General features: G+C 42.6%; 1 protein-coding gene across 3 annotated transcripts; it reads right to left on the reverse strand.

Moving 5' to 3' along the window:
• Positions 1-1,572: 1,572 nt before the first annotated feature.
• sh3tc2 (SH3 domain and tetratricopeptide repeats 2) lies at positions 1,573-24,282 on the reverse strand. 3 transcript variants are annotated; one of them, XM_037780344.1, is made up of 23 exons: positions 23,503-24,282; positions 18,500-18,614; positions 17,314-17,412; positions 15,727-15,843; positions 15,000-15,127; positions 14,689-14,794; positions 13,677-13,820; positions 12,543-12,744; positions 12,310-12,383; positions 10,514-10,709; positions 10,143-10,279; positions 9,983-10,033; positions 9,579-9,883; positions 8,898-9,092; positions 7,573-8,433; positions 7,261-7,481; positions 6,324-6,490; positions 5,707-5,884; positions 5,465-5,615; positions 5,091-5,213; positions 4,794-4,944; positions 3,672-3,868; positions 1,573-2,682 (listed from the first exon to the last, which is right to left on the reverse strand). In XM_037780344.1, the coding sequence occupies exons 2-23, from the start codon at positions 18,522-18,524 to the stop codon at positions 1,969-1,971; spliced, it is 4,542 nt and encodes a 1,513-aa protein (XP_037636272.1). In that variant the 5' UTR covers positions 18,525-18,614; positions 23,503-24,282; the 3' UTR covers positions 1,573-1,968. The 3 variants fall into 3 exon arrangements, with proteins under 3 accessions (XP_037636272.1, XP_037636271.1, XP_037636270.1); XM_037780343.1 differs by lacking the exon at positions 18,500-18,614; XM_037780342.1 differs by lacking the exons at positions 18,500-18,614; positions 23,503-24,282 and adding an exon at positions 18,615-20,015.
• Positions 24,283-24,572: the final 290 nt, after the last annotated feature.

Consider the following 24,572-nt stretch of genomic DNA (forward strand, 5'->3'; position numbering starts at 1 on the left):
AATCTGCTTCACACTCAGTTTAACACGGTCACACCTAGGTTTCCTGGTAAAACTGCATTTTTTTGGAGGATATGTGCCTCTCTAATGGCGCAGTGGTAGTTTGCGTTTAGGGATTTTTTTTTTATGTGTTTGGAAAAAAGACCCATCTTCACCAGAGGTGGAAAGTAACTAAGTAAATTATCTGTAATCTGTATTGTTATAAAATGATGTAACACTTTGTTATATTGTCATTTCATAATCATTTTCTAATAATTTCCAAGGAGTTTCCTGAAAAGAACTAGGTGCTTAATATTTGGAAAACAGAGACATTGTTCAGTTGGCACACCTCCATTTAATTATTCCAACTAATTGCTAGTGTAATCTAGAGAGTCTTGTAGTCAGGGCACAGCAGGCCATCTGGAAAAGCAAAAATGTGAAATTTGCCTCAAGGCAAGCAAATAGTTCAGCATATATGAAGACTTAAGTTTCCAATTATTATCCAGTATCCAGTTATTTCCTGCAGAATTCCTAGGAAATTATTAGGAAATTGTGGGTCTGTAAAATGAGGCGTTACCTAAAAGAACATTTTGGAAAAGGCCCTTCTGGATAATGAGTACTTTTACTTATGATACTATGATACACATTTAGCTGATATTACTTTGATAAAACTTTGAATGTAGCATTCTTTACTTGTAATTGAATACTTTTGCTTTGTGGTATTTCCTGAAGTAAATGCTCTGAATACGTCCTTTTTACTACACTACACACTGCAACACTTCCCTTTTCATACTCAGAGGCCTGACATCATCATCATCATAGAATCCCTCCAGCTCAAACTCCCAAAGGCTTCAAAGAGAAACAAATCAGAAGCTTTAGTTTTACGGTTTCTCTCTACACCATCAGAGTAATATTAGTGAGACATAAGCAGAGTTCAAGATGTAGCGGTGGACCGTCTGTATGCATCTCAGTAACTCGTCACCGTTCTCTGAGTACTTTTGATCTCCTCGTAAATGAGGTTGATCATGTCTTCAGCAGTCACCTGAGATGGAATCTGTTTTTTTCTGCTGAAGCCTCATGAGTTCCCTCAACAGTGCAGTCTAAAAAACACACTGTGTGTGTTTATCCTGTTAGACATTTCAGGGAAATTGTCGTAATTGGCAAATGAATTCTTGAGTTATGGCAACAGTGACCTTTGACTAACAAATTCTGATCCGTTCATCCTTGAGTCCAAGTGGACGTTTGTGTTAATTTGAAGAAATTCCTTCAAGTCATTCCCGAGATATCACATGGGACAGAAGTCACAGAGCCCTTGACCTTTGACCTTTGACCACCAAATTCGAAACAGTTCATCCTTCAGTCTAAGTGTACGTTTGTGCCAAATTTGTAGATATTGCATTCACAAGAATGAACCGGACGTATGTACGGACAACCTGACAACATGGATGTCGTCGGCGAGGAGGCCGGCGACAATAATATATTGTTTTTTTTATGTACATGCAATTGTGTTTTCCCTAAAGTTTCTACTGATTCATTGTGTTCTGATTTGTTCATGTTTGGTCCAATGTTGCTGTGTTTTGCACCTCAAAGCCACCGTATTTCTCCCATATTTTAATAAACAACAGCACAAATAAACATTCACCATACAAAATACCATTCTTTATGTTTGAGTCATATCTTCCAGAGATACAAAAACATAATTAGAAAACATACATTACAGGCACAATGCACTGTATAATAACCCCAGAATATATTATACAAAAGGCACATGCTTTAGAGTTACTAACTTTCTGAAAAGTTAACAGTATTGACATTATCTTTCCTACAATAAGTGCCATATGGCTGGAACGTTGGAGCTGGTCAAGAAACATGTGACCAGACGGAGGAAATGTCAGTGAAGAAGATAAAGTGCCACTGGGAGACTATGTGTAGACGTCATCTAAGTGTTTGTCTCTCTAGTCATCCACACTTACAGCTTTATCAGCGTCAATGCTAACAGTGTGATTCGGTAGTATAAGACTGATTGTACTCATCATCTGCATACGTGTCTATTTCTTTAGTGGGGGTGTTTTGTTTGTCTGTGGGTGTGTTTTGGGCGTCAGTGATGTCACTTTTGTGATGATGACTGAGAACGCTGTGGTCGGTATCAAAGTCCTTCCCGTCTGTTTGATTGTGGTGAGTCTGTAAAGTGTCAGTGGAACTGCTGGAGTCTGACATCTGCTCCTTGGCTGTATCAAAGGACTCCGTGAAATTACTGTCCTGACTGGCGATGGTTTCCGTCTCAAACCCAAAGGCGTCCACATCTGCATCAAGATGCATGTTGTGATTATCTCCAATATTAGTGTCTGTACATCTATCCTCTGTGTCACCATGGATTATGCACGTTCTCAAGTTATCTTCGCATTTTTCGTTTTCAGGTGAAGTGAAAGTGACGTTTCTCTGAGCCAAACTTTCTTTCTCTTCCATATTTTGGCCAGGCCCTGCGTCCACATCCTCTCTGACAGCAGCGCCTTCCTCTCCAGCCAGAACTCCCTTCAGACTCTGGGCTTTGTCTCTGTATTCTTGGCACAGCTGAGCGTCAGGCATGTGGTTGCCGTGGATCTCGGCCAGCTTCATGTACACCACGTACAGAGCCTCGGGGTTAGCTGGGTCCTCCAGGGCCGCCGCAAGAGCCAAGTGGAAGTAGCCCACCGCATCAAAAGAGTCCTGAAGGGAGAGCACAGAGCTGAGGTCAGAACACGTCTCATCTATTATCTAGGCTAGTGAAAATCAAGGTTAACTGTGCAAATGTGATTATTCTATATCTTTTTAATATATGATTTTGACTGGAAAATGCATGAAATAAGGAAAACTACATTTGAAAGAAGTAGAAATGTTTTACTACATTGTGAAAATGTGTGCCTTTATTTATTTGTTCTTTTTTTGTTTGTTTCTTTATATAAAAGGAAAATAGAATAAGATTTTAGAAGTTGAAAATTAAACTAACTTATCTGTTAAAGGTGTAATCTTAAATGTTCTTGGTGAATTTTTAGTAATATAAAGTGTGACTAAAAGTTTGACTTGAGAAAAATAATGCATTTTGTGTTTCACATCTGATCATAATTGAAAATGTAAGACCATTTAACCGTCTCCTGTTTTACAAAAATTACCAACAATGAACCTTAATCTAATGCATTCACTTAAGACAAAAATATTTGCCCTGTTTTTCTGAATTAACGAGATCATTTTCTCGGTAATTCTGAGAAAAGTTTTCATGGATAAAGAAACTGCTCTGTTTTTCTGCAAATATTATTTTCTAAAGTGATTGCATTACGCTTCCGTATTAATCAGTGTCATTAAGTGTTTTGGAAAGTCTAATTTAAAAAAAAAAGTCATGCCTTTATTAGAGCATCGACATGAAAGAGATGACAGGAAATGAGGGGAGAGAGCTCAAGCAATGAGGGCACCCTGTCACAAAACATTTATAACTAAGGTAAATAAGATTTTGTTTATTCCTCAAGTTATTCCATCTATTAAAAGACCAGTCAATTGATTTTTAAGTGGTTGCAGGTTCAAACCTTGTGTGTTTAATTTTGGTGACAAGGAAAAACTCAACATTGTGTCTTTAAGATGGAGATTTGAGCTGAATGTTTATTTCAGAAACCTACTGCATGCTTGTGTAAATGCAAACCCAGACATATATTTGGCTCCTGTACCTTCAGTTTGTGTAGAGTGAGATTGCCGAGTCGGCAGTACACCTTGGTGTAGTAGCGTGCCTCCATGGGGCCCTCTAGGACAGGCGAGCAGAGGGTCAGGGACTTGAGGTAGTAGTTCTCTGCCATCTCATACTGCTGCAGGCTGTAGTAGACGGTAGCCAGCCGGTGGTAGGCTGTCCTCTCATTCACATTCACACCTGAGGAAAAACATCAACGGTCTCCGTTAACAAAGTAGTTCTAAAGCAGCTATGCTACTGTCGTTACTCCTGGCTTTACATTATCATTCAAAATTAACTACGGAAGCCCTAAACCGACATGATTCAAACATTTTTTTAATGCTGTTATCTCGAGATCACAAGATAACTGTGTCATTATCTCGAGAAAACAAGCTTTGTTATCTCGGGATAACGATATAATTAGCTCCTTATCACAAGAAAACAAAAGGTTGTTTTCTTTTATAACTTATAATGTTTGGGTCAAATCAGCCAACGGTAAAGGCCATATGGTAAATTAATTCAGACGGTCCAGATCAAGCTGACGGCACAGATATTTACATCCATGGCTGACAGTATCAGTCCTTGTCAGAATAGAATAATGACATTTCCCTTTGGCATTTTCATTTTTATTTATAAAGGTACACAGATAACATGTTTTATATACTGATTGTGAATATAATCTATTTCATCTTATTTACGTAATTTATGTAAACTTGTCAGCACCTTATTTTGAAAACCGGACGTAGTCACACTATGGATGTACACATCCAGTCTGTCAGCTCGATCTGGGCCGTTTGAATGCATTTACCTTCGTCTGATTTGATCCAAACATTATAATGAATGTAATAAAAGAAAACAACCTTTTGTTTTCTTGTGATAACGAGATCTTGAGATAACGGCATTAAAAAAATGTTTGAATCATGTCCGTTTAGGGCTTTCGTAGATAAGGCACAGATTCTACTATGGGCTATGCTTGTATGATGCGGAAGATCGGGCACTTTTCCAGGCGGGAGTCGAGCCATTTTGGCATCATGCGCCACTGAGCAACTTTCATAGGAGTGAACGGGGCCCCGCCTCCAACGCTGTATCCAGTTCTCTTTATACATCCATGGCTTGTACTCTGTACCTGTTTTGCTGGCGATCTCAACAGCCAGCGTGGCGTACTGCAGAGCCTCCTCCTGCTCTCCCTGGTCCATTAACAACTCCGTCAGTTTACTCAACAAACGGAACTCTGAATGGACGTCCTTGATGCTCCGCGCAAACGGCAGACTGCCATCCTGAAAACAAACATGCATGATTTTCGTTAAGTGAGATCATTGGTGCAGAGAATTAAAAAATAATGGAATCAAAATAAAAATGTACTGCAGTTTATCAGGGAAAATACTTCATCTTGACATTGCAGCTTTGTTTTGCGTCCTCTTACCCTGAAGAAAGGCACCGAGGCCATCCGGTTCCTGACGCCTTTAAAGTAGACGTCTCCCGCCTCCTCGTAGATGCTCATGGCAAAGTGATGATCGTTCATCCTCAGGGCTGTCTTCACCGCTGCCTATTTATAAAATGATATTGTCAATCATATCTAACATTAGAATGTGAAACTAATCTATATGTATGATTGTCAGGGGAGTGTTACATTTTATTTAAACATCTAAAAACATGATGAAACTGAAACACTGACGGCTGATGATAAAGTTGCCATCTTTGCTGCTCAGGAATGAGGAGCGCCCACACACAATGAATGCCAGTTTTTGTGGTGGAACAAGGAAAAAGCGAATGAAAACAGATGTCCCTCCTCCTCACCTGCAGGTACATGTCGGCGAGCTCGTCCTCGTAGATGAGGTAGTAGATGCGTCCCACCTGCAGCCAGGTCTCTGACTCTTCCTCTCTCTTGCCCAGGTCAATAGAAATCCTCAGGCTCTGCTTGGTGTAGTCCAGAGATTTACGAGATGATCTGCAATCCAGAATTGAGACTGTTTTGGTCAGAAACCACAGATTTTATGGAAAAGATGGATAGTGAGTGGGAAGGAGAGGCACAAACTGACCTTTCAGTGTTGAGTGAGAGGTAGATGCTGCTGAGGATTTCCAGATACTTTCCCTCCAGCTTCTTGTCCTTCAGCTCTCTGGACACCGACACACAGTGCTCATAGTAGACGACACTCTGGCCGAACAGCAGCATGTTAGCGTACTGACGACTCAGCACCTTGGCCACCACCATCTGACCTATATGAGAAAAACACAGCAATATGTTACCTGTTGCTCCAGACACTAAATACACTGTGATATTGAATTAGAACTATATAAAGTCTGACCTTTACCGTACATTGTTCTAGCTGATATTATTAGCCAATTTTAGCTTTTCACAGATATATTGGTATTGGCCTATAAATAAGAAATTACAGTAGAATTATGATATATTTGGGATTGTTTTTAAACAGTATTGCCATTACATAATTTGTCCACCAGGGCCAGTGAAAAGTTTAGTTTTCAACTGTAAAATGTCACAGCACATATCATATCCCTCATGTATTTATGTTAAAAAAATGAAAATAAGGAAATGAGAGTGGTATCAATCTTCTCGTCCAACTTCTGGCAAGAAAGCAAACAAGGGTATTAAGGCCAGATGACAAACTATTCCTTTAGTATGTTAACTTCTACTCACTGTGTAAGTTTTTGGCATGTAGAGCGATTAGTAGCCCCATTTCATAACACGTCCTGCTGTCCTGATTCTTCCTCCTGTCCTTGTAGCTCCGACCCAGCCAAAGGTAGGTCTGGACATGCTCCTCATCTGTGGGGCTTTCCGAGAGCTCCATAAAAATATGCAGGGATCTGGGAATACAATCACCATCACAATAAATAAGTCTGTAAAAACTCTTTCTACATTAAGTTCCCTTGGGGAAAACCATAGACTGTATATAAAGATGGATGACATGACGGCTCCCCAAAAGTGAAGCCAAAACATCTTGATCGCCCCCTGGTGGCTGGCTGCAGTATAGGTCATAAATCCACATCAAATACATTTTTCCCAAAGAGGGTTTCTGTTTTAGGTCATTCTCATCACGCTGATGTACAGTATGTTCAAGTGTTCATTTTTCTGATAGGTTTGGTTTTAATAAGTTATTTGATGCTGGGGTGAGACGTCATGATTGACAGCTGCTCTGAGTAAAGTAGTCGCAGCCGGAGGCTCGGGAATTGTACGAGTAACTTTAACTTTCCATAACCATCATGAGTCTGTGTAATAGAATGTGTCAATTTAATCATAAATTTAGTTACAGAGATGTTATGGTTAATTATTGTGTCTTTTAGCCAAACATCTACTGTGGTGCTAACATAGCAGCTATAGGTGGTTACTGCTAGGAAGCTGCGGCCGTGCTCGGCTTGTGATTGTCTCAGGGCAGATGTGTGGGCGGGACCTCGATACTGCGGCTCCATGCCCTCCAATTAATACTGCACAGACTCCAAATTACGTCAAAATCTCAAGCTGGCAGCTCCTGTATCTGGGATATTTTGGTTTCCTTTTGTACATAGGGAGGAAGAGGATACACGTCCTCCCTCTATCTATGCAGTCTATGGGGTAAACGATAAGACTGATATCTGACCTGCCCAGGAAGCGCTCTGCCACCAAAGATGCCCCCGCATCCAGTGCCAGGCAGCCCAGGTTGGCCAGTGCCAGGGCCTGGTTCCTCTGGTTTCCACTTTCCCTGGAGATCACCAAGGCGGAGTGGAGATGCCAGCCCGCCTCCGGGATGCGACCCTGTCGCCTCAGACACAACGCCAAGAGGTTGTGGATCACTCCTCGCTGCGTGGGACCGTCAGTGCCCTGGAGAGATTACACATGATATTCATATAGAGGAACAGTAGTGTTTATACTATCACTGATGTGCATTTATCCAGGTGAATGTTTGCTGTACCTGGAGAGATGTGAGCAGTGGCTGTAGGACACTCTGGGCCCTCTCAGCCTGGCCCGCCAACACCAGCAGCCACCCGAGCTGCACGGAGGCCTCAAAGCCCTCCTCCTCATGGATGTGACCTCCTGTCTCCACAGCTCGTTGAGCACAGTGCACCGCCTTATCTAGAGCATCATACTGCTGGTAAACTGTGGCCAGGCCTTGACACAGGTCCCTCTGGGTCTTCAGGTCCTCCTCTTGCTCAGCTATAAGCAGGGCCTGCTGGAGGTAAATCACAATCTGGGCGGGAAGCAGGGAGGTTCCTTCCCTCCAGCACGGGTTCAGGCGAACAGAGTTCCTGATGAACAACTCAATCCTCTGGAAAGCGTCGTGGAGGGAGTGATCTTGCCTTGAATCCAGGCTCAGAGAGGCCAGCGCTAAGTAAGGCATGTATTTACGATGATAGAGCCAGCTCAGGAGCCAGTTGAGGTCCAGAGGAACTATGGGACGCCCCTCGGTGGCAGAGAGAGTCACAGAGAGGAACTGGAGTCGCTCGATAAAGGGGAGGGCGTCATCGGTCTTCTTGCGAAGCAGGAAGAGGGTGGAGGCGAGATAGCAGATGCGAGCCTCCAGGTGTTTGTCCGCCGTCACCACCGACCTCCTCAGGAGCAGCTGCAGCAGTTCGAACTCGTCCGTGGAGGTGAAGGTGTGGCAGGGGAGACAGATGAGCAGGGCGCTGGCCTTCTCCAGAGTCTGAGGCAGTTTGTCTGTCATACGCTGCTTCAGGTAGACGGCGGTGAGGTTTGTGAAGAGCGCAACGAGGAGTGGCGTGTCAGAGAAACTGTCCACTTGAACACTGAGAGCTTCCTCATAGTACACACGGGCCTGAGAAGAGGAGGAAACATAGATACGAATGATAATGTTCTGTATGTTGTGGTGTGTTGTTACAGACTCACTTGCCTTAAATTGTCTCTTCAGGGAGGAATAAAGCATACTAACATATCTACAACACATATTAAAAGTGCAGAGTGTAAGATCTAGCAGCATCCAGTGGTGAAAAGAAACTTCTCCTGTGTGCTAAGCCTGTAGGAGAACTATGGTGGCCGGCGCGAAAACGTCAAAACATGAAAACACGAATGGCCCTATCTAGAGCCAGTGTTTGCTTTGTCCGTTCTGGGCTACTGTAGAAACAAGCTCATTCTAAGGTAACAAAAATACAACGATTCTTATTTTCAGGGGATTATACACTAAAGAAAACATACTTATTAATATTATATTCAATTTCTGCCAATAGAGCCCCCCCGAAATGTTACACACTGTTCCTTTAATGCTAGAGATGAAGCACAAACCTGGGAGAGCTTTAGCTTGCGGGCACAGAGTCTTCCCAGGAGGAAGCATGCCCGTCGACGTGCCCAGTGCAATCCCATCCTCTTGGCGTTCTCCCTGACACTCTCTAGGTGCCCCAATAGCTCATCCTCAGTCTTCCCACTGAAGGTCACCCACAGGAAGGAGTACTGCAGGTCGTACAGGGGCAAGAAGTCCTCCTGAAAGTTATAACAAAGAAAAGAATGAAAAAGAGCCTCTTGATTGTCTGTAGGCTGTGTGTTTGGAAAAAAGAAGTAATGGTACAGACACAAATAAAAAATATTGCCAAATTAATTTACATATTACAACCAAATGCTTTTAGCGATCAGAATTGTGTTGATAAGTCAAAATACAGTAAAAGCCATGCCAAAGATCTGTCTTTTCATATCTGGTGGCGATTGGAGTACTGTACAAAACAGCAGCTAAATTAATGAACTGTAAACTTTTTTTTGCATCTCTGCCAATAAGTCTAGATTGTTTTATACCTGAATATGTGAACCTACATTTCTTCTTTAGGTAACAATTTTCATAAAAAAACACTGCTTCTATCAGCTGCCATAGACATAAAATAGACAACAAGAAAGAAACAAGAATGCCTGCTAGCTGTGCTTCTGTGCTTGGCCCTGTAATAAATAAATCAGTGAATAAACTGGGGCTGTGCGGACCTGGAAGTGTTCCTGGTTGAGCAGGGTCAACGTGGGGTCACTGAACTCCGAGTCCTCCCCCTCCCAGCTGTTCTCCTCCAAGAAGAGCGGCGGGTCTTCCCGGAACTCATCCAGCTCTCTGAACGTATCGTCCAGAGTGAAGGACAGGCGCTCTCCCTCGCGCGGCAGAGGATTGTGGGATTGATAGAGGGACAAGCGAGTGGAGGACTGCGAGACAGAGGTGCGAGGAGAGGAGAAGAACGAGGGCGTCCCGGCGCTTCTCTCTGAAATGAGGCTCTGACGGGCGCTCGGAAGGACCTTATGATCTGGGAGGAAGACAGAAAGTCGAGAGACACATTTAATTCTTCAAGCTGTTTTAGTGCATTAAGCTGAGCTGATTTCCTCAATACACTATAAAGCATTACCATGTTTTGGCCGAGTTCTGATGTACTTGAAGTCAGATTCGTCCAGTCTGTCTGAAAACACACAAGGAAAATCCATTTAAGCGTCCAGTTGGGGGTAGAGATGGAAACATTTTTCACTAACGGTACCTCTCTTTTGGGAAACAAACTGAGCTTTACTTACCTAGCCTGTACACAGAGCGGATGTCAGACGCGAAGAGTCTATCCAGCAGGCCGCTGTCACTCGGCTCAGAGCTACAGGGGTTAACCTGAGCCAGAATGGCCCTCTCCTCCTCGGTCAGAAAGACCAAGCATTTGTCTCTGTGCGAGGGAAACAAAGGCAGCATTATCACTTCTGCCCCCTCACCCCGTCCACCCCCGTCCAGACTGCAGATAGCTTCACTAAACAGGATTTCATAAAAGATCAGCACAAGACCATAAACAAGAGGCGACTAACGTGGCTTTAAGATTAAGGGCTTTGACGCACAACATCATCAGACCAGTGAGTTCAAGCCATGCCATGCATTATACAACTAAAACAAATGACTTTCTTACAGGGGTTTGGTGTCCAGAGGCTTGACGTGGGCCTTGTGTATGAAACCAGTATGACCCGTGGACATGTGCGTCCCTATGAACACGTCCAGGCCTCGGACCAGTAGACCCTGGATCTCCACAACGTCACCCTGACTCAGCTGAAGCTCATCCGGGCTCACTGGACTGTAGTCGACCACCGCTACACAGGAACCCGTCACTGAGGGATTTGGTGAGGAGAACAGGACGAGGAGTTTCAAGGTCAGTATGTAAGAACATTGTCTGATGATGAATATGATGACACAGTACATCTTTATACCTTTGTATGTATTGTTATATCCTGCCAAAGAATTGACAGGATATAAATGCTAAAGTTTAAATGCTTTTCACAAGTGCATACAGGTTGGAGGTACCACTATAATGCTTAAGCATATTAGTATTGATCCACTGTGTCTGTGCACTGCTGTGTGTTCCGGTAAATAGGAAGTGGGAAAGTTTGATGTTATCTTCTGTCTTTGTATGTACACAGTAAAATGGTTGACTTCATAAACACAATGGGCCTCATGCAAGAAGTGATAGAAGAACAAATTTCATCTTATTTTTGTTTCTATTTGTTCCTATTTTGTTAGTAGCCACTGATTTCTGGGATTCACCAATGTTTTCTTATCTTCGCTCTGCTCTTACGTAAGACAAAATGTTACGAGTGGTCGAGAGCACTTTTACCAAGATAAGAAAAAACATCTTGTTTTCACAGTCCATGAACTGTCCAACGCAAGGAAACAAAAGTTATAAATTTGAGGAACATAAAAAAAAACAAAAAACGGAGTATAATCAAATTTAGACTATTATATGTTTCAGAGTAATTATAATATAATTATAATGAAGTTCTTCTTCTTCTTACAGACTGTTTTGTGGCATCTCTCCAATTCTAGTACGGTATTTTTACATGGCACAAGAGCTGCCGTTATGGAGTGTTTAGTGAGCGTTACCTATGCAAATAACTGCCCTTATATAGTGTTTAAGGGGCGTTACCTATGCTAATTAACAATCGGCCACACGCCTCCAATTTACGATCAAGTGGGATTTCTCATTCAGCACAGCTGGGTAAGAGCAGATATAGAAAGAACGTTTGGTGCATCTGGAGTTGACATCTCTTATATTTTCTCTCAACAGAAAATTAAGAGAACATATAAGAGAGATTTAAGAGAATGTTGCTGCATGAGGCTCATTATGTGGTTAAGTTACAATCTAGGCCTATTTCTCAACTTTTTTGAGGAACTTCTACTTGATCTCGTGCAATAAAAATCCAGCAATTGAACTATGTTAAGCTGACCTCAGCATATGCTCCATCAGACTGCATGCGGACGCAGACACGTGAGTATGTCTGACTTTGGAGAAGTAGTGAAATTCCTTCAAAAACAATCACTACTACAACCCCCACTGGCCACTTGGGGGCAACAAGTTGTAAAGACAACATTTCATTTGTATGTCCTTATAAAGAATGGACAACATGTTCCCAAACAGATGCCTATTGACACATCTAGCAGACATTGAGCAACATTAGCATTCATTCAGTCATGTTTGTGTCCACCTGATAAATTCAAATCCAATATTGACTCTGATTTGGTCCCCAGAGACTCCTGATTTAATGCTTTTTCATTGAAAACAGCTGCGTCTGAGCTGCTTTTCAGCCAGTTCATCTCAGCCTCCCATGGTCAGATCAGTGGAGGAGTTGGTTTTAAGTATCTGCACCTGAGTTCAGTATACTGTCTACACTGTACAGTATGTTTTATGTGTGAAAATATGCAGAATATTTTTACCGATTGAATGTTCAAATTGTTCCTTTTCTGTTGGCGAGCATCCCACGCTGCCTGGGTACTTCCTCAGGAACCATCTGACCAAACAGGAAGTCAAGTTTAACTCATGTGCACACATCTGTAGCACAGCTTTGCTCATTCAGCTAAAAGTCTTGACCAGAAAACGTGTTAATCACAGTGTAAATCAAGGGATTTGTGACAGAAGTGGCTCATTTGAGGAACCCAGAGTGACTCACTGATAGAAGGGGTAAGGCAGCGGTTGCATGGCGTTGACTGGTACCAGGCCGTGGTTTCCAGTGGACAGCATGGTGGCCTCCCACATGTCGTCCTGCCCGGTGTCCTTCACCATCAGCAGGTCGTTCTTTTGGAACGACAGCTGCTCTTCATCGTACTCATCCTGATTAGTTCTCGTGAATAGCGCCTTAGCAAAGAAGGATCCTGCAAAAGAGATGGGTTTATTAGTTTCAACCTCTATAAACCCCCTCAGAAACATATACAGACAGTACAAATAAGTGTGTGATCCAGACACAAGTGTTTTCATGTTGTTAAAAGTCACCACATTTAAGTTAAAGATCAGCAAAAGTGCTACAGCTTATAGTGCGCCCTAATTCAGTCACTGGAAAATGATGGATGTTTTATATCCTCCCCCTATTAAGTTAATTGTAATTCTCACCACTATTTGCCAGCACTGCAGTTTTTATTATACATTTCCGTGAAGCTTTTTGCCTCGGGGAAATGTTCAGGAGAAAGTAACGTTTGTGTAGACCAGGCCGGAGGAAATCAATACACATTCTTGTAGGGAAGAAGAATCATCGTTATGCTTTAGCAGAACACTGACTTATTTTATAATGTGTAAAAGACAGTTAGCAAATTGCTAAATTTCACTGATGTCCAGTTTTAACTTCATTCACTTGTACAATACAAAAAAGGGTAGTGGCCATAAATAGAAATCATTATAATCCTTTAGGCACTGGCTGTACACTGTGAGGCACATAAGGTAGAATGACAAAGCGTCCATTGCTATATTTGTCCAAAGTTCTGTGAGGCTTTCGTACTGTTAATTGGGATCAAAGGGATTAAGTATATAATTACAGTGACAAGATTCAATATAGTTCTGACAATAAATACTTCAAATATTGTAAGAGCTTTCAAAGTGAGACTATAGTTTCCAAACGGCAAAGGATACTGTTCAGTTTAGAGTCTGGAGGAAAGCACAGGTTTAACCACCAAGGTGTATGTTTTGACTAAAAGATTCATGAATTGGAATTCATTCCTCACTTTTCCCTCTCTTAACATCCGTGTTAGTAATCAAACTGCTCATAAAAAGGTCACTGACTTTCCATAAAATGACAGAGCGCAACATTACTGACCCTCCTGGAGAACAAGTCCGAGGTAGAGGGTGGCCAGATGTTCCTCGTCCACTGTTACGTTGATCTGCAGGTCGCTGAGCAGCTCTGGGTCCAGCCAGATGGACTGATCACACAGGAAGTTCTCCAGGCAGCGAGCCACGTAGCCTTAAATAGAGCACATGCTACTCAGATACAAATACTACTGATATTAGGCTATTTATGCTAATATCACTGCATACTCAATAACAAAACCTTGTTATACCACTATGATGATAATAAGATGTAGTACAATAAATTCAGTAGTATTTTCTCAGAGTTTAACTTCTGCTCCTTTAAGACTGTGTGGGGGAAAAAATGTATACAGCATATTATCGCAATATTTTGCGTGACAATATTATATCGATACACAGACGTCAAGTATCGATATTTTATTATGTAAACTATTGACCTCTTAACAATCCGACCGCTATTCTTTCAGAGGTTGTAGCGGGCTCAGTCTTAAAGCTAGAGTGAAGATACTGGTATCATATGAAATCTACAAAAACCTAAGGAATTGGTTCCAACCATGTCATGTTACCTTGTTTTGAAGAACGCTAAGTAATGCTCCAAAGATTTTGGCCAGGAAATACTGTCATGGCCATTTTCAAAGGGGTCCCTTGACCTCTGACCTCAAGATATGTGAATAAAAACTCTGAGATGAACAGGGTGAAAGCTGTATCGTATTAGATAAAACAGATGTTGACAAACTACATAATTTGTAGTTGAAAAAAGGTAATATATCGCAATATATCACATCCAAATACTCAGCATGTCGCAAAATGTTTAAAATCGCAATAAGATTGTATCATGACTTAAGTATCGTGATAATATCGTACCGTGGGGCCTCCTACAAACAACCCAACAACCGCCATCAGATTCTGATTCAAATGATTGCTTTTTCCAACCTAACACAAAAAGTTTTTCATGTTGGAAGAAAGTGATGTGTTTATGTTAAATATGGCCTTTAAGATATAAAATGGTGGCAGTTGCTTACCTAATGCTAGGTAAGTTGAAAACTTCCAGATTTCCTCCATAGTCTTGAATGTGAGCACGAAGCTGTCCTTCTCAGCGTGGACAGACACCAGACGTGCAGACAGGTCCTGCAGAAACAAAGTGTCATGTTACAATAGCAGAACAATCATCCATTAAGTGCACAATACATATACAGAATGATGCATCATATTGCATTATAAGGCCTCTTATCATATCATAATGCACCTTAGTCTTCGTTACGATATCAGAAGGTTTGAGTAGTGCGGTAATGCCCCTGTAATGTCTGCATTGTCAGGTCTGAGTGTCACTCACTTTAAAGAGCTGGATGACATCTTGGCTGTGGCTCTCCACCACTCGGAGTCGGGTGCGCAGCGCCTCCTGTAGGGCCTGGTCCGGCTCCTCGCTGGAGCGCCTCCGCCCCGTGAACTGCAGCTCAATTTCTACGCAAAAGAGTGTAATCGATCACTCTTAGATTAGATTGCTTCTTCTCGTGGAATAATACAAACAAATCCAATGCAATTAGACTTAGAAGAGAAAACAAATAGCTTACAAGAACATCCATTGTCTGTCAGAATTAAAGGAATAAACAAATAATGTGTTTGCTAATTCATCACACAAATAAACTGATGTATTTTTCTGTCTGTAGCCACTGAGTAAAAAGGGAAAATATCTCGAGAGAGACGCAAAACTTTCAAGAGTTCATTAAAGATTTTCCACGAGAGCTCATATTTCAGCGAGACGCTCTGTGAAGCCAGTACCCGAAGGAATAACAAAGCTATTAGGCCTCTTACTGGACTCTCAGTGTGGCCATTTAAATCCATTTGAGAGGAAGAACCTGGGGGAATGTGATGGATGGAGCTAGACTGCTGAGTGAGTAAAACATTAGTAGGGAAATGTGCCTCATCAGTATGCATAAATATGACGCATGGGGAATGCGTCTGCGTATGAAATATAACTAGTTTAGACTGGCTAATGTAGAAGCTAGTATTTCAGTAGCAACATACTACAAGTCTATGGCGAAAAGCATCTTTAAATGTACCTGAGGAGAATTTCTCTCCCAGTGACATAGTGCTTCCTCTAAAGAAGGCCTCTTTCTTCTTCCAGTAGCTGTCATCTCCTTCACCTGACTCCAACACGGGACCATCCTCCTCTTCACCTGTACATGGAAGAGGGAACAAAATCAGAAAAGCAGCTGCTGGATCAAGCATATATGACTATGCACCCTATAGTAAGTTAGAAAACTCAACCCAGTGTCAGTTAAGCCGGTGTATCCTAAACAGCATGTTGTAGGGTTTTTGTGTGACAGACAGGTGTGTAGTAGAAAACGTTTTATCAAAAGGGTCATCAAAAAGGCCGTTCAAAGTAAGCTGCAATTACACTGCAAGTCCCAGATTGCCATGGAGATTTAACTGTTGTTGTTACCAGATGACACAAGATGGCAATCACTAAGAAAACACATCTGTGGTCAGTGTGCTACAGGTTGAACAGATGAATTAAGGCAGTGGTTCCTAACTTAAGTGGATATTGTTAGGCACGGCAATGCAAGTTTATCTGTGTAGCATTTGTGCAGAATAAAAACATTAAAATGCAAATTAAAAGAACAGAAGCCTCTTTAAAGGAAATTCAAAATGTTATGAAGAGAGACACAAATACAGCATATAGGAGGGTAAGATGAGTATTTAAGGTTCAGTCAAAAACGGTGCAGAACATAAACATTTGAACCTGTAGTTAATGGTGGTCAAAGTCTAATATCCTATGGTAGTTTAGTTCAAGCTCTGTGGTGCACAGTAACTAAATGCTGCTTCTCTATGAATAGTTTGCAGTTTTCTGTGAACAATTAGCAGCCTGATGACCTGATGACCTGATGACCTGATGACCTGAGAGGCCGCGACGGTTCATACGGTAAGAGACAGTCAGAGATGTATTTTGTCCATAAGCCACAAAACTGCACTGTCAATTTAGATTGATTTGGTCAAGTTAGCATTCATACTGCTCTACACGGAGCTGGACTGACCATCCGGGCACTTTCCCGGTGGACGGACTTGCCTTTTGGCACTGGACTGATGATGATTGAGATCTGTCTGTATCAATTCTGCCCCCACATGCGCTACAGACTACAAATCCATATCCTTGTGGAAAGCCCTGTTCATCACATTGGAGTAGGCTATACAATTTTGCAACGCTGCTTGTTGAAGGTATTTATCATGTTTCCTCTCTATTAAACCTTCCTTGATTACCTCTTAACTCATTGCACGGCTTCAGTGCTTTTAGGGAGTATCCCGGTTGGGATACATAGGGGAGCGCGAAGATGGGTGGTGTGTGTGTGCCGGTCTGGACCAAAATGATCTTTATCTCACCACATTAACAGGATCTTAATAGTTTTGAAACCTATAAATATCAGCCAGATGAAACGCTGGGTATTGCAGTATATAGTGGTGTGATGGGCTTCCCCTGGTTTGTTCCATTGTGCATGGAGAGGATGTCCCCAAACACTTCCTCAGTTTGTGACCACTCATACAGCAGCACAACTCAAATGAGCCTCACGTTTGAACTCCAAACTAATAGAGGACTCTATAATAACATTATTTCAGATTCATTAAGGTGTTTTCAGTGCACAATAGTCTACCTTGAGTCATGATGTCATTTCCTGAGAAGTGTTCATTTGTATCCCCAAGAGTATATGGTGGTTCCCTCCAAAGAGCATCCAGCTCAGCAGGAGAGATGTCTGTAAGAAGGGAAACAAATCAGTTCATGAACATGAACGTAAAAAAACCCCTCTCTGTTCCCTTTTAATCAATTACTGCAAGGTTTTAATACAGTTTAAATACAATTTCAATGCATCTTAAAAGGAATAGTTTGTCATTTTGAGCAATACACATATTTGCTTGTTTTCCAAGAGTTAGACGGTAAGACTGATACCATTCTCTAAAGGTCTGTATGGTAAATGTGTAGCTGGTGTCAGCAGCCGGTTAACTTAGCTTAGCATAAAGACTGGAAACGGGGAAACAGCTAGCCTAGCTCTCTCTGAACCTAAAAAAACAAGCCTAAGCTCACAAATGAACACGTTATACTATGAAAATCAAAGTGTAAGAACAGCAATTCGCAATTTTCTGGAGGTTATGTGCCGGACTATTTCTTGGCTGGGAGCAGTTGCCAGGCAACCAGCGGAGGAGACTCCATGAAGTTACTGCTCCTGGCCAAGAGAGAAACAAATAAGCAGCCGTAAAACAGCGTATTGTGATTTATATACTTTGTTTTTTTGTACGTATTAAACAAACAAAAGAGATATAACGTTCAAGTTCCAGCCATTGGTTAGTGTGAGGGAGGGGTTATCAGGGTTTGGGTTTGGGGGGGATACAATAACGTTGAACACACAGCTGCACTGACATCAGGAAGACCTCACACAGCTGACTCCTCCACTTTTATGTCAGCGCGGCGGTCACATGTTTTCAGACAGTGCAGTCACACACCATTTAAAATGAAAAAGGAACATACTGTTAACCAAAGGGTAAAACAAAAAAAGTCATCGTTTTGATTAAAATGCCACTTCTCTTCATTGTCCACATGCTTTGTCAGTGCAAAAACACAGCAGAACAGTATTATATGGATGCAAAGCATTCACAACGAGACAATGGGGCGCACAACTATAGCAACACAATGCAACATGACATGAGGGCCGGAGAGGACAACAGCCCATTCTTTCCCATCCTACAACACAGAGCACAGTTAGCACCAACGGGACTGCTTGAGTCAACACGAGCACACGAGTCATGCTGCTACGGCACAGAAACACACACCATGCCCTTTTTTACCTTCTTGGCTAAGTGTGTTACCCATGTTGTATATAGAGCTATATGCTCACTGTCTATCTGAATCTCATGACGGTACAGTAGCAGCAGTAGCAGCAGAGAGCGGGCTGGGACAGACCTGTGAAGGAGGAGAGGCACACTTTGATGAGCGGTCCACAGCAGGAGGAGTTGAGCAGCGGTCTGCAGCAACAAGACGCCATCTGGCCCAGGAGCCGGCAGCTCCCAGAGATCAATGCCATCCCATCAGTCCCCCCCAGCCACTTTAACAACAACTCTCCTTCCTCTCTGTGGGACAAGCCCCGTTTCCCTTCCTATTTCTGTGATGCCTTTCCTGTCCTGTCCTGCTCACGTCTTTTCCCACCAGTTTAGTGTTTACTGGACGTGTCCCATCTTATATCTCTTCTTCTCTCTATCTGTCTGGGTCTGCTCCCTCTGTCTCTTGCTGTCTCCATCTCCCTCCTCCCACCAAGCCTCCCTCTCTTTCTCTCTCTCTTCAGTAGCTGCCCAGTCCGTCGGTGAATGCACAAAGCACTCTCTGCGATTGGTATGAGTGTGTGTGTGTGTGTGTGTAGGGGGGAAAGGCCTCAGCAAGAGTTTCCCTGTGTGTTCTCTATGTGTGCCAGTGAAAATATGCACAGAATGTGTGTCACAAAGACAATGTGTGTGTTGCTGGGAGATTGCTGAGCCGCTGTAAGGCAATGCCACACAGGGACGGGCTGCAAGGTCACAGCGAGAGGGGGGGTAGGTGAGAGTAGCCCAGTGGCACAGATCGAGGATCAGTTTATCCACAACTCTGCCATCAGATGGGTAGCTGACATATGAGAAGACATGTGTGCACCAGGACGAAACCTACACCGTAAGGTCACCATGAAGAAGAGATCCAAAATGGAGATTGGATGGTGAGTCCATGAAAGCTTTGATTGTTCACGGCTTCACTATCACGTTAAGAGGGATGTGTATTCATCGAAATGTGCCGTCATGTGAAGGTCAGAACCATTGACCTCATGTGACCCTTTATACCATCTGAGAAGGAAATAGCTTGTAATGCAGAACGGTTCTCTACTATAGCTACACAGAGTGTAGACAGGGGGCCTCTAGTTTGATGGAGGTAAACAGCCGTAATTGGCAAGTAATGCTCCGTCACAATGTGTCCTCTCAGGCGGTAATGATACGCCCCGATGGTGCCAGATTTTAAAAGTGTGTCGGGTGTGGCATTCCTTATCAGGGTGTGTCACAATGATAAGCATAACAACCTAGATAGCAGCCAAGTGGAACACAAATCCCCTCCTCTTTAATTGACAAAGTTCTCAATAGGATGCGAAGAATGAGTTGATAGACATATTTAGGACAGCTACTATATCATTTAAACAGCTCTAATGATAAGGTACTGAGAATACCATGACCTCAATGATAAGTATGTAGGTTACAGGGTTAGGGTAATAGGGTTAAGATGAAATGATTGAGCTGGATCACGAGATGTAAATAAAATCCTAAATCAATCAAACTTTACTCTAACATAGTGCCTTTAACATGGAAATATTTAAACTTTGTCTATGTCTGTAAAGGATCAGTATTTGAATATTATTCGGCTCAAATAAGAGAAAATGTTTGTTTTGAATAATTATACACTACTTTTTAATGGCATTTTAGAGAACACATCTCCCACTGCCCTGCAAAACTGAGTTTCAAGCTTTATTAATTTAAAAGGAAATGGAATTTGCATGAATGAGACACTTTAGACATGAACTAACTGTACATTTGAAAGTAGAGGAGACCCTTTTTATTCAGATGATGTCAGACTGAAGCTCTATGCTTAGCTAAATGTAAACTTAAAGGGTTCAATGGTCTCAATGGTGGACTGACTCTCCAGCCCGTTCTCATTCCCAGGGTGTTAAATACCAGCTGTTGGCGTTCGGTACCGCCACACACGGCACCCTTCAGCGCCGGTATGAGACGCCCCGGGCTTTCATTTACTATAATGTAAACCCATCCACGGCAACAGTTAACACTCATTGAAAGTGCACCTGGAGTGTTGTGACCTAGTTTAAAGAGCGAAAGAGACACACCGTGGGTCCATCCCGGAGATCGCTGTTCGTGTCCCGTGGATCACGTTACAATCAACTGTTCATTTGTGTCCCCTGTTCACAACGTTCAGTATCATTTTCACTGTACGAACATAGTAGTTTTAAGACAAACCATGTTTTTCTTTCCTAAACCTAACAATAGTGGTTTTGTTGCCTAAACCTTAAGTGACGCTAAGGGAAACTATAGTGGTTTTGATGCGGAAAATTAAGTGACGCCAAGGGGCATGACAAAGCGGCGGTATGTGATGAGTTGGGATAAGAACTTGTTGAACACTCTAGGGATCTGAACAACCTTTATAGGGAAGGGATATTCCTGGGGGGCTTGTGAAAAAACAATTAAAGAAAGAATAGAAGCAGATTTTTTCTCCAGTTTCCTCCCACAGTCCAAAGATATGCAGGTTAGGTTAATTGTTGACTCTAAATTGCCCGTAGGTGTGAATGTGAGCGTGAATGGTTGTCTGTCTCTCTGTAATAGTCTGGCCACCTGTCCAGGGTGTACCCCGCCTTCGCCCAATGTCAGCTGGGATCGGCTCCTGCACCCCCGCGACCCAGAATAGGATAAGCGGTTACAGATAATGGATGGATGGATAGAAGCAGAATTGAAGAAGCAGAGGATTAGATGTCCTGAACTGTAGGAACCTTATATGAGTCACACCCCGAAAACCCTAGATACCTACATTTTTCATAATGCAAGTAGATAGCATCTTTCATTAGACCCCCCCTGCCTAATAAATACCCACATCTTGCCTATAACTTCTTCATTTTTGGGAGAATTTGACTTTTTTCATGCTTATCTAACATACTGTAGGAAAAAAAAATAATTGATCTCCGAGTCTCTTCGAGACAAAACCTTTAAACTTCAAGTTGATGCCATGGTGATGAAAACAATTTGGTGTTATACTACAAAAGGAGAGATGCTCCGTGAGTGATGCATTATGTGACTTCTGTCAAAGCATGAAATTGCTGATCACGGACAACAAAATGATAAAGTATCTTCCTCCTTTGTGCCCTGATCGTTCCACTGCTGGAGACAAAGAGGCTAACATCCTCATCCGAGACCGGTCTCTTCATCTTGTTTACGTGGCGGCTGACTGGGTCATGATTGAATCTGTGTGTGTGTGTGTGTGTATGTGTGTGTTCATCTTGTGAAGCAGAAAGCTGTAAACAGGGCAGAAGGCGTGTCGGGGCATATCCTGACACTCTTTAGAGTCCCCTGCTTGTCTCTCAAAGTGCAACAGATTCTGTCTAATCTAATAAACACAGCCTGCTCAAGGCCGATATGTGCGGTCACATGCTAGGCCTTTTGTTTGCACCGAAATGCTGCACAAGGGGCAGCGGTTGTTTCCAGTGACAGTCACTTTAAAACATACAGAGACTGTCAGTAAGAACAATGCAATGCTGGGGATACAAGAAGTCTCAATACCCTCTTTTACTGAACACCTGTTGAACTAGCTTTAGTTTCCTGTCAGCTGGAAGGTCATCCTCCTCTGAATGACTGCGCACTGTGAACAGCATTACTAACGTGTCATATTAGCACTATATACATATGATTAAAGCCACAAACACAGCATGCTCCACCTGTAATGACAGGGGTTGGTGAGCCCACTGAATGACCACATAGGCTACCATAAATGACCACACAGTCTGAAACCAAGTTTTAAAGTACTAGTTTTAAAGCTAGAGGGAAGATTATATATGATGTGATGGTATCATATGAAAGTAGAAAACCTATGGAATCCATTGGTACCAACCATGTCATACTAGCATGTCACGAAGGAGGCTAAATAATGCTCTAAACTTATGCTAAATTTTGGCGAGGAAAAACTGGCATGGCCATTTTCAAAGGGGTCCCTTGACCTCTGACCTCAAGATATGTGAATGGAAATGGGTTCTATGGGTACCCACGAGTCTCCCCTTTACAGACATGCCCACTTTATGATAATCACATGCAGTTTGGGGCAAGTCATAGTCAAGTCAGCACACTGACACACTGACAGCTGTTGTTGCCTGTTGGGCTGCAGTTTGCCTGTTATGATTTGAGCATATTTTGTATGCTAAATGTAGTACCTGTGAGGGTTTCTGGATAATATTTGTCATTGTTTTGTGTTGTTAATTGATTTCCAATAATAGATATATACATACATTTGCATAAAGGAAGCATATTTGCCCACTCCCATGTTGATAAGAGCATTAAATACTTGACAAATCTCCCTTTAAGGTACATTTTGAACTGATAAAAAATGTGCGATTAATTTGCGATTAGCTCTGTCTGAGACCACAGCAAAAGCCCAGACTGCAATTGTGACACTCGGCGGTCCGTGACAATGGCATGCAACCTAATGAGAAACACATGGTGTCAGCAGTGTTCAGATACATGACAAGCAGGGGGTTGTTTGAGGTGTTTGTGGCTGTGTATGTGTATGTGTACAACCGGGGTTTTAGATTTGGAAAATGTGGTACGAGAGTTAGCAGTTAGAGGAGAGTAATATGAGACAGGGGGGTTATGGACTCTAAGTTTAGACTAACCCCCTGTTAGCTCACTCACATGCCTGTGTGTCTAGGACAGAGGTCCCTGCAGGGAGATTCCCACACTGTTGCATAGCGGCATTTGAACAACACTGAAACAAACATTGTGGAAGTAAAATGAATAGAATGGAGGCACAAGACAACTTCAGATGATCACGTGCAAGTTCATTTTTCTGCTCCTCAGAAGACTTTGGAAACATTTGCATTCATTATCAAGCCACTAGTGAACAGAATAAAGAGTTACAATCACTGTATGACAGATTGACTGTCCATCCTATACCCTGACTGACAGCAACTTTATGGTGCATGTGGCTAAGTACAAAGTGCAGTGTTAAACCTGCTAAACAGAAGAAAGTTAGACAGCATATTAAAAGTAGAATAAAAACCAACTCTTACCTCTGTGTTCCTGCCAGCTCTCCCCTCTCATTTCATTCTTCATGTGCGTGGAAGAATATATATGTATGTATGGATTCACCATTTAACCGGTGAATTGCATCTGATGACAGCAGCCGCCCAAACTGCTGTTGCTCTCCACCGTCAGTCCCAAAAAGCACAGGAGAGGAGAAAAGAAAGTCAGAGCGTGTGTTAAGTCAGCGAGAGTGTGTGAGCGTGTGTGTCTGTGTGAGAGAAGCTATCCCAGACAGCATGTCACTGACTGACTGAGGAAGTTTTGCTGTGTTAACTCCTCCCATGATTTCTTTGGGACAACAAGGGCAAAGCCTCCCCCTTCTCTCTCTCTCACTCACCCCTATCCCCGTACACACACGCTCTTCCTCGCTCTGTCAAAATTTGGAGAGCCTAAAAGGAGGCTTAACCAGTGAAAAGAGGTCAGGTTATAATTGCATTTTAATCTATCATTAAACCCTAGCGTCTATGTGACACCACTTCCCATTTAGTGTCTATTTCCTCATTCTACAACACTAGTCACACCAGTTTTGGTTTTGGCACACACCCACAGAATCAAGGCACAAACAACAATCAGCTGTACCATTTCTGCGTCCATACCTGACAAATCACTCACCCTCATTCCAGAGGTGCCTTCACAGTTCATGCCCTACATGCCAACACACAGTCTGTCAACATACCTCTAAGTGTGCTGTAATGTGAAGTATTTACCAGCGACCTCCCCCCTATCATTGACACTCTTTCACTTTCTGGGTCACGTCCATCCCTATCTGTGTTTGGGGAGATAATAATCCCCAGGCCAGCGTTGCTTTGGTTTCCTGTGTGTTTTTTTTTGCCTGCTTAGTTAAATATAAACTCTGGAACTGATTGTGTATCCACAGCCCCCCACCCCCAGCGCACCATGACAAAGTCACCCTGAACTCAGAATATCAGCCCTGCGCCGCACATGTGATCATGCAATTGGCTATGCAAGGCTGCAGGACACAGGCCATTTATTCTGCTCGGCTTGCAAAAGTGTGTGTGTGTGAGGCAGAGAAAGAGAGGGTATGTGGGTGTATTGA

The sequence above is a fragment of the Sebastes umbrosus genome, chromosome 9, assembly GCF_015220745.1.
Source record: "Sebastes umbrosus isolate fSebUmb1 chromosome 9, fSebUmb1.pri, whole genome shotgun sequence".
Classification (NCBI taxonomy): Eukaryota; Metazoa; Chordata; class Actinopteri; order Perciformes; family Sebastidae; genus Sebastes; species Sebastes umbrosus.